Below are 10,194 nucleotides of genomic sequence, written 5' to 3' on the forward strand. Positions count from 1 at the left end.
GCACTCCAAAATGCTCCAGGTGCATCCTGTATTTTTTTTTGGCCCAGACCTAGTCATTCTTCTAGGAAGCCTGGTTCCTTCTACTGAAGAATGGGTATTTAGAAACCAAGATGTGGATGTGAACTCTGTTTGTCTATTTAAATTTAAAAAATAAATTCCCTTTATTTTATTTATTTATTTTTTTGCGCGGTACGCGGGCCTCTCACTGTTGTGGCCTCTCCCGTTGCGGAGCACAGGCTCCGGACGCGCAGGCTCAGCGGCCATGGCTCACGGGCCCAGCCGCTCCGCGGCATGTGGGATCTTCCCGGCCCGGGGCACGAACCCGTGTCCCCTGCATCGGCAGGCGGACTCTCAACAACTGCCCTTTATTTTTAAGTCAAAGATTTAACCATTGGATTAAATAAGAATATTCATTCTTTAAATTCCTAAAAATTAAAACCTAAAAAATCCAAAACTGTTTTTATTTTTACTCTGAATCACAGAAGAATCATCAGTAGTTTTAAAAATCTTTCATAGGTAAAACCAGTTCCCTCAAATTTAGAGCAGAAGAACTTGGGAAAAAGTTGTGTGTCAATTTTAAAATGTCTGAACCATAATTATTTAGCATTTTACAATCTTTATTCTCATGCTCCTATACCCCTCTCTACCAGGATGCCTGATAGACTCCCAAATGTCACTGCTGCAGTGTATGCCTAGGAGTGCTTCCAAAGTGCTTTCTACCTCTAAGAAAAACTTGGCCTTTCAAATATCACTCAAGTTGAAAGCAAAGCTTCTTCAAATTAAACAGAAAAAGATCTTTTTCTACCTAGAAAATGATTTTCTATTATAGAAGACTTATTTGTCACCTCAATCATAAGATTAATAATATGACTTAACTATTTGTCTTCTTCATAAATTCTTCCTTCTATATTATTTTTTGGTCACTTTTGTTCTGTACATGAATATTACCTTAAAATTTTTATTCTTTCTTCTCTATTAATTATATTTTCTTATGTTACTCAATGCTCTTCTCTGTGTCACTAAATTACTCATGAACTTTATCTTCTTTCTCAATTAGGATCCTAAATTAAACTAAAACACAATAATAAAACACAGCAAAAGGAATAAACCCTATGCTAACGTGCTGAATATCTCAAACTTCACGCAAATACCAATTATCAAAGCAAATGTTTAAATAATATAAGTAAATATAGTTGAGCATGTTTGTATTTTTTTTAACAGCTAGTAAAACAGTCGGAATCAAACTTCTACACAGTATACAAACAGCCCTTACAAAAAAATGGTCTTCCTAGCCAAGAACTTTCTTCTCTTGATGGATCTTTCTTTTCCTACCGTGTTACTGCTGAGTACAGGGAGGATCCCCTCTTATCACTTCCCTGCCGCTAAAGCTTCAGATTCTTACTCTTACTGCTGTTGTATCAGTACAGGAAAGTTTTAATACTATATTGAGAGAAGAGGGAGAATGAAGAAACTTCACCAGCATTCACTTACATAAGAAAAATACTCTCTAGGTTCTAAACCATCGTTTAAAAATGAATGTTTATTGTTTGTGTACGTATGCGCGTGCACACATACACACACACAGGTCTGTATCTTCCACAAATGGTGCCATTATATACACTGCTCTGAACCTTGCGTTTTACACCTAACGTATCTTCAAGATCTTCCCATATTAGTAAAGAAAGGTCTCGTTATTTTTAGCAGATGCCTGGCATTCCCTAGCAATATTTTTAAGTTAGTAACTGTTACTTCAAAATACAAACAATAGAACAATCTAAACAGAATAGAACCGATGTTTCATTTAGTTTGCACCTAGTTCCCAAAGTCCATCGTCAACTTTTGACAGCCTGGGCCTCACTTGGGGACAAAAAAGGAGGAGAAAAGTCTAGGGAGAATAGCAGTTTGGTTCTGGGGAACCTGGGGGCTGGTCTAGGATCATCCTTATTCCATTTATTTGGGGTTGTGCTGTACCAGGGTCTGGACCAGTCCATCAACTCCAACTCTGATAATTTCCAGGAAACCAAAGCCACAGATTAAAGGCCCTTCAGAATGCCCATGGGCCCACATCCTCCATATTCAAACTTCTGAAGAGACACAGAAACAACGTACAGTACTTATCTTCAGATGAGGAAAGGATATCTCTGTTAGAAGCAAACTATCTGGTCCCACACTAGGTTTTTAAAATATGACTGGTTCAATCTAACACTACATGAGGCTTACTCAGCAGAATGGATAAAAAAACAAATTTTGTCACATTATTTCACCACTGGCTTGACTTATTCTGTATTAATTTCATGAAAATGTTTTTCATATATTAGTCCACTAGCAATAGTATTACCTCCTGGGTTACACTGACAAAGATCCCTTTTGAAAGTGCCTTAAAAAAAGGAATAAATAGGGCTTCCCTGGTGGCGCAGTGGTTGAGAGTCCGCCTGCCGATGCAGGGGACGAGGGTTCGCGCCCCGGTGTGGGAAGATCCCACATGCCGTGGAGCGGCTGGGCCCGTGAGCCATGGCTGCTGGGCCTGCGCGTCCGGAGCCTGTGCTCCGCAACGGGAGAGGCCGCAACGGTGAGAGGCCCGCGTACCGCAAAAAAAAAAAAAAAAGGAATAAATAAAGTACATGGGGTGATGGATGTGTTAATTAACTCGACTGTGGTAATCATTCCATAATGTGTATATATATATACAGTCATTATTTGTTAACCACACCTCAATACACCTGGAGAGAAAAAAGAAAAAGACAGAAAGAAAGAACATGTAGCAAAATCATTTCATACTTACGAAGTGCCTGACAGCAAAAATGGAGTGCGGACACCATCTACCACCACAATGTTCCTCATGTTGGGTTTGGCTAAGGTTTGCTTTGATTTCGCCTTGACAGCTTTAAGAGAAAGTTCAAAGAACAATTAACTAAAATATATGAAGTCAGGGATTTCCCTAGCAGTCCAGTGGTTAAGATTTCACCTTCCAATGCAGGGGGTGCGGGCTGGATCCCTGTCAGGGAGCTACGATCCCACATACCTCGGGGACAAAAAAAACACAAAAACATAAAACAGAAGCAGTATTGTTAACAAATTCGATAAACACTTTAAAAATGGTCCACATCAAAAAAATCTTAAAAAAATAAAATAAAATATATGAAGTCAAATGACTTTTTACATTTTTAAAGACAGACATTCTAAGAAGAATTATATCATTCAATGCCAAGTTGCATTTGTCATTTACTAAACCACTTCAACTAAAAAAAAAAAAATGATAAGGTTGTTTATGCATTAACAAATTGTTTTTTGGGTGTTTTTTTTTTTTTTTTTTCGGTACTCTGGCCTCTCACTGTTGTGGCCTCTCCCGTTGTGGAGCACAGGCTCCGGATGCGCAGACTCAGCAGCCATGGCTCACGGGCCCAGCCGCTCCGCGGCATGTGGGATCTTCCTAGACCGGGGCACAAACCCGTGTCCCCTGCATCGGCAGGTGGACTCTCAACCACTGCGCCACCAGGGAAGCCCTTTTGGGTTTTTTTAATCAAATGTTTGACAATCTATTCCACTGAAAGCAACCAATTAAGTCTGCCCTTAATATTAGAAGTTACAATGACTGATATCATTTAGTCTTCATATAGCTTAATATTCTTGCTTTTCTATGTAGAAATAAAGGCATTTGGTTGGTGACTACTACCATTCTACAAAAACCCAGAATGCTTCCTGAATTCTGGCTCAATTTGTCTAGTTATTTTCTAACATCAAAAGAGCAACCTTGGGGCTTCCCTGGTGGCGCAGTGGTTAGGAATCCGCCTGCCAATGCACGGGACACGGGTTCGAGCCCTGGCCCGGGAAGATCCCACATGCCGCGAAGCAACTAAGCCCGTGCACCACAACTACTGAGCCCACATGCCTACAGCCCACGAGCCGCAACTACTGAAGCCCGTGCTCTGCAATAAGAAGCCTGTGCACCACAACGAAGAGTAGCCCCCACTCGCCACAACTAGAGAAAGCCCGTGTGCAGCAACAAAGACCCAACGCAGCCAAAAATAAATATATAAAATAAATTTTAAAAAAAGAGAGCAACCTTTCTCTAATGTTTTAATTAAAAAATAAAACATGAACATATCCTGGTGGTTAAAAGAAGAGAAAGATAAACATAACTAAAATATGGAGAGTAAAACTAAAGTTCCCTCTTTATGTCCTCTGCTGCCATGTAATTTCCTTCCCAGAGGTAGATACTGCTAATTTGGTGTATATACTTTACCACTTTTTTTCTTTTTATGCATGTACATGCACACACTTGTGTATTATGTTTACTTTTCTGACTTAACAATATAGCTGGAAGATCTCTGTGTTTGTGTATCTACATGTGTCTCATTCTTTTCTTATTGCTGTTAATGTTGAAATTCATCTCCTATCACTATTCCTTCATTACCAGAGATAGAGAAAAATCCTAAAGAATTGGGAATAAAATTTTAACAATCACCTTACCACACCCACTTATGTCATAGAGAGCTACTTATGATAAATATCTACAACCAACTTTAAGAAAATAGTGAAAGCTAAGAGTCATGATAAAATGGGGTACAAAGATTCTCCTCGCAGCTCTAATTGGTTGGTGAAGGAGACAAAGGCACGTGGAGATTATCAAGGAGACTGTAGCAAAAACAAGCATGTGGTGCTAATGGCCAAAATAAAGGCAGTATCATTGTGAATGGAAAGGAAGGGACCAATACAAGAGATTTTATAAGGGAAGACTATGTATTTTGGTGACCAATCGGATATGGAAAGAAAGGAAAACAGGATTATAAAGGAAGCTTAGAGACTAAGAAAACCTAGTTATTCTACACAGAGTAAGAACTGGTTTTGGAAGAAAAGTGACCTCAATTTTAAACATGCTAACTTTGAGGTGATGGAGAGACACCCAGGTGGATATGTACATTTGACAGAGAGCTAGAAATGCAAAACTAAAGCTCCAAAGAGAAGTGAGGTGTAGCTGGGAGAGCCATGATATATATGCATTTTAGAATACAGAAGAGGCAGATGCCCCCTTGGGTCTTGCCTGCCACTCCCTTACGTTGTACTCAATAAATCTCGCTTTCTACCCTCACTTCTGGCTTGGTAAATTCTTTTACCACCCATGTTGCCAGCCCCATCGCCACACTGTGGGCATTTTGATGGCCAGTACAGGGATCAGACTGCTCTCTCCTCTCTCTGCCTTTTCTGATCCGTCTTCCACCAGGTAGCGATCGGCCTGCTGACTCAGGGCAAATGGCCATGTCTACTCCTTGGTGGAACCCAAAGGCCTCCAGGACGAGACTCCAACTTGCTCTCACCCTAAGGGGTACATTCTGGAAATGGTCTTTTCTCCTCTTCAACACTGCCGATGGTCTGAGGTCTCTGGAGACCGGGGACTGCGTATCCTGGCCAAGGCGACTCTTCAGCGGACCTAAAACCCAGTCCCATACCGACCAACCGTCCCTGCCTAATCGGGTGGCAATGTCCTTTGGCCCTAGCCTTGGTACTCCTCACTTCCAATGCCTGGTGCAGTCGGCAGCAGCGGCTTGGTGAATCCAGGCATGCTGTGAGATTCCCCTTCTCTTTCCATCTTCCCTTGAGGACCGTCCATCCTGATCCACCAACATTTCCAGGTACTTCAAGTGAGTCACTACAAAAACGATTTCATTCCATCAAGCTACAAATGGTGACAAGACAAGGATTCCAACCTCTAGAATCAATATAGTTGACTACTCTTGAACAGGCCTCCCCAAATTTCTATTCACACACTATCCCACAGCCCTATAGCTGATCAGCAAAGCCAACTGGGACCCCACATCGCCCCTTCTCAGCAGAAGTAGCATGAGATGATATTGTCACCCAGATGTCAGTGATTTGACTTTGCTGATCTGTTGGGGGGAATTATGGAGCTTAACAATACAATAGCCATCTTAGGTTGGGGAGGTCCTTTCAAGATAAGACAATCACACCCTCCCCCAATGGAAATTACCAACAGTCACAAGCAGTTGGTATACCAGGAAGATTGAGCTACGACATACGCAGTCCTAACCACCATATGGGTAGAACATTAACCCAAGGGTGACCAAAAGGGACCAAAAAGAAGCCCAGTTTCTCTTCTCCCAGGGAAGACCCCCTCCTGGTCGCGCCCGCTGCTCCCCTGCAGCGTACTCAATAAATCTCGCTTTCTACCCTCAAAACAAAAGAAGAAAAGCAGAGACATATTTTGCAGTGCCTGCCCACCCACAGCCCCTCTAAATGGAGCTGCCCTGCTTAGAGTCCCTGCAAAGGGGCAATCATAGACGTCATGTCCCTAAGCCCACGCCCAAAGCTGGTTAGATTCAGGGTGGGTACTACCTGACTACCTGAAGTCAATCCACAGAGTGGCCAACCAGTAACCCACGTCATCTACCCACAAGTGATAAGCTGCATCTGATTCTCTCTCACAGGAATCTAAGCAAAGCATGGAGAAAAATACCAATTAGCTGAAGCTGAAAAAAGGCCATGAGGAAGAACCAGGGTGATAATAAACTGAAATTATTCTTAAGGCAGAGTTATGGGGCAGCAAAAACCCTGAGCGAGCAAAGAAGCCAGCAAGAGGAGTGAAGAAGAATATATATAAAGAGCAGCAGGAAGGCCAGGAAAGTGACACACCATGTGGCCATGACTGAGACAAAGTGGCTGCCCCTAGAGCTGCTTGGTTCCTAATACCTCCCTAGCTGTAGTATTCAAGCCCTCTTATCCTTAACTTGAGTGGGCCCCTTACTCACAATAAAAGACACTTGGTTTTATGATCTCCCTACATTTAGAGGGCAGAGAGAAAATGTGGGACAGAGGGTAAACTTGAGAGGTAGTAGGAGACTGAGGAGAAAACAGTACATGAAAGCAAAGGCAGGAGAGTATCAAGGAGCAGAGGATGGTCAAATATTTCAACACTCGAGGAGAATGAGGACTGAAAAAAGGCCGCTAAGTTTGAAGATCTGCAGATTACTTGTGACTGACCTTGGACAGAATAAAGTGATGAGAGGAAAAGTCAGATGACATACCATCACATCATTCCACTTTTTAAGAACTGACCGCATGGTTCCTTTTACACACTTCCAAATAAAATTCAAATTCCTAACTCTTCTAACAAATTCCTTGCTTTACTTGGTTCCAACTGAATGATCCAAAAACGTTCTCCACCACTTCTCAACACGTAGCAAGATGAGCAAGCCCCCAGTCCCTCACAGCCTTGACTTCATTGCACACCCCCTGCCTTCATTCATACACCCTCCCACCTGAGTGGCTCCTTTCTGTCCATCTAATCCTTACCTACTCTTAAGGCCTAGTTCACATTCCACCTCCTAAATAAAGCCTTCCCTGATAACTACAGCCACCTGTAGTTCCTGCCTCTTAACTTCTAGGGCAACCTATGGGGCAAAAATTGGCCAAACAATTTAGCATATTATAAAGTAATTAAAGTAATACTGGAAGTCACATTTAAAAATAATATTCACTATATATTCAACAGTCACCCAAAGGACTCTAATTCTGTTTCATGCGCACACTGGCTCCTAATCACTTCAGAATTTTCTCAAAGGCTCTTTATATATTCCACAGTGCTATGCGCACTCAGTAGCAATGTAGTATAAGAATCTGAATAGGGGGTTAAAATATCTGGGTGCTAGTCCCTGCTCTGCCAAAAATTTCTTAGTTGCAAATATGGGAGCTAGATTAGATTACCTCAAGCACTCCTCCCAACTCCAAACCTAGTATTCTATGGCTGACATACACATTCTGTATTTCACATACATAATTAAAATCAAAGCACAGGGCTTCCCTCGTGGCGCAGTGGTTAAGAATCCGCCTGCCAATGCAGGGGACACAGGTTCGATTCCTGGCCCAGGAAGATTCCACATGCCACGGAGCAACTAAGCCCATGTGCCACAACTACTGGGCCTGTGCTTAGAGCCCTTGACCCACAACTACTGAGCCCACATGCCACAACTACTGAAGCCCATGTGCCTAGAGCCTGTGCTCCGCAACGAGAAGCCACCAGAATGAGAAGCCTGCACGCCGCAATGAAGAGTAGCCCCCGCTCGTCGCATCCAGAGAAAAGTCCATGCACAGCAACGAAGACCCAACGCAGCCAAAAAAAAAAAAAAATCAGGGTTTCCCTGGTGGCACAGTGATTAAGAATCCACCTGCCAATGCAGGGTACACGGGTTTGAGCCCTGGTCCGGGAAGATCCCACATGCCACGGAGCAACTAAGCCTGTGTGCCACAACTACTGAGCCTGCACTCTAGAGCCCACAAGCCACAACTACTGAGCCTGTGTGCCACAATTACTGAAGCCCACGTGCCTAGAGCCCGTGCTCCGCAACGAGAAGCCACTGCAATGAGAAGCCCGCGCACTACAACGAAGAGTAGTCCTCGCTCACCGCAACTAGAGAAGACCCAACGCAGCCAAAAATAAATAAATAAACAAACAAAAAAACCTTTCATTTAAAAAAAAATCAATCAAAGCAGAGAGAAGACATGCCATGTATTATACCATTGTTTTATATATATGTATGTCTGTGGATATAGATATATAGATAAACAGATGGTCCCTGACTTTCCATGGTTCAACTTATGAATTTTTAACTTTAGGATGGTGCAGAAGCAATACACATTCAGTAGAAACCATACTTTGAATTCTGAATTTTCATTTTTTTCCCAGGCTAGCAGAAGTGGTATGATACTCTCTCATGATGCTGGGCAGCAGTGAGCCATAGCCCCCAGTCAGTCACACAATCACAGGGGTAAACAACCAATACACTTACACCATTCTATACTCATACAACCATTCTGTTTTTCACTTTCAGTACAGCATTCAATAAATTACATGACATTCAATACTTTATTATAAAATAGGCCTGTGTTAGATGATTTTGCCCAATGTGTTCTGAGCACGTTTAAGGTAGGCTAGGCTAAGCTATGATGTTTGGTAGATTAGATGTACTAAATGCATTTTTGACTTACAATATATTCTTTTTTTTTTTTAACAAACTTATTCATTTATTTATTTATTTTTGGCTGCATTGAGTCTTCATTGCTGCACGCGAGCTTTCTCTAGTTGCGGCGAGCGGGGGCTACTCTTTGTTGCGGTGTGCGGGCTTCTCACTGCAGTGGCTTCTCTTGTTGCGGAGCATGGGCTCTAGGCACGCAGGCTTCAGTAGTTGTGGCACACGGGCTCAGCAGTTGTAGTTTGCGGGCTCTAGAGCACAGGCTCAGTAGTTGTGGCGCACAGGCTTAGTTGCTCTGCAGCAGGTGGGATCTTCCCGGACCAAGGATCAAACCTGCGTCCCCTGCATTAGCAGGCGGATTCTTAACCACTGTGCCACCAGGGAAGTCCTGACTTACAATATTTTCAACTTATGATGGATTTGTCAGGATGTAACCCTATTGTAAGTCAAGGAAGATGCATAGTATAGATAGCCATTGAATAAGTCAAAATTTCCATCAGACACATTTCCAGTCAATCTGATGACTGGAAACATCAATAAACCTGTATCCCTCTATTCTAATTCCTTCATCCTAACAGCACCGTCAAGCATATTCACATGCAATTCAAGAGGAATTAGTTACAAAACTATTGCAACCTAAAACCTGTTCAGCATGGGTACATTCCCACTCCCTCCCCTCAAATCAGCTGGTTACATTCCTTTGTCTTATCATGTGCCCTCTTGCACCACTATCACCATCAACGTTAACAGAAATCGCTAGGACAGTGTTAGACACCAGGGACTCTAAAAGGCTTAAGTCTCAGAAGGGCTCACAACATAGTTGGGGAGACAGAAACACAAAACACTTTAAGAGCAATATGAAAAAGAATACTCTATGTGCCAGAAAAATGCCTTCCCTCTGTTGGTATGCAATGTGACCTTCTTCTGGTTGGCAAAGAATCAGATCTATCTGTCTGACTGCAAAGTCCTGGGTGAACATTAGAATTAGGGAAAAGGTGAAATGAGATAGAAAGGAATTATTTTTTGTGAGCCTATACAAATCTATATTCTAATTAGAATTTAGAGGCCACAGAAAATATATTTGTGACATGACAACGTGAAACTTTTCTAGGTGAGATTAGGCAACAGACCCCTGATAATATAGTTATGTAAAACAATATAAAAATATCATCTTGTACATATATATATATATATTTTTTTTTTTTTTTGA

At 42.1% G+C, this 10,194-nt stretch overlaps 1 protein-coding gene across 4 annotated transcripts in view; it reads right to left on the reverse strand.

Moving 5' to 3' along the window:
- Positions 1–10,194, reverse strand: part of HADHB (hydroxyacyl-CoA dehydrogenase trifunctional multienzyme complex subunit beta) — a 38,556-nt gene that overhangs the window by 20,995 nt on the left and 7,367 nt on the right. For 3 of the 4 annotated variants that reach the window (XM_024764534.1, XM_024764532.1, XM_024764533.1), the window contains one exon: positions 2,783–2,882. In XM_024764534.1, coding sequence (XP_024620302.1) covers positions 2,783–2,882 — 100 coding nt within the window. Of the gene's footprint in view, positions 1–2,782; positions 2,883–5,315; positions 5,648–10,194 lie in introns of all 4 variants that reach the window. The other variant, XM_024764535.1, reaches the window with a different exon arrangement.

This window comes from Neophocaena asiaeorientalis, unplaced genomic scaffold (genome assembly GCF_003031525.2).
Source record: "Neophocaena asiaeorientalis asiaeorientalis breed wild unplaced genomic scaffold, Neophocaena_asiaeorientalis_V1.1 scaffold345, whole genome shotgun sequence".
In the NCBI taxonomy this organism is placed as follows: domain Eukaryota; kingdom Metazoa; phylum Chordata; class Mammalia; order Artiodactyla; family Phocoenidae; genus Neophocaena; species Neophocaena asiaeorientalis.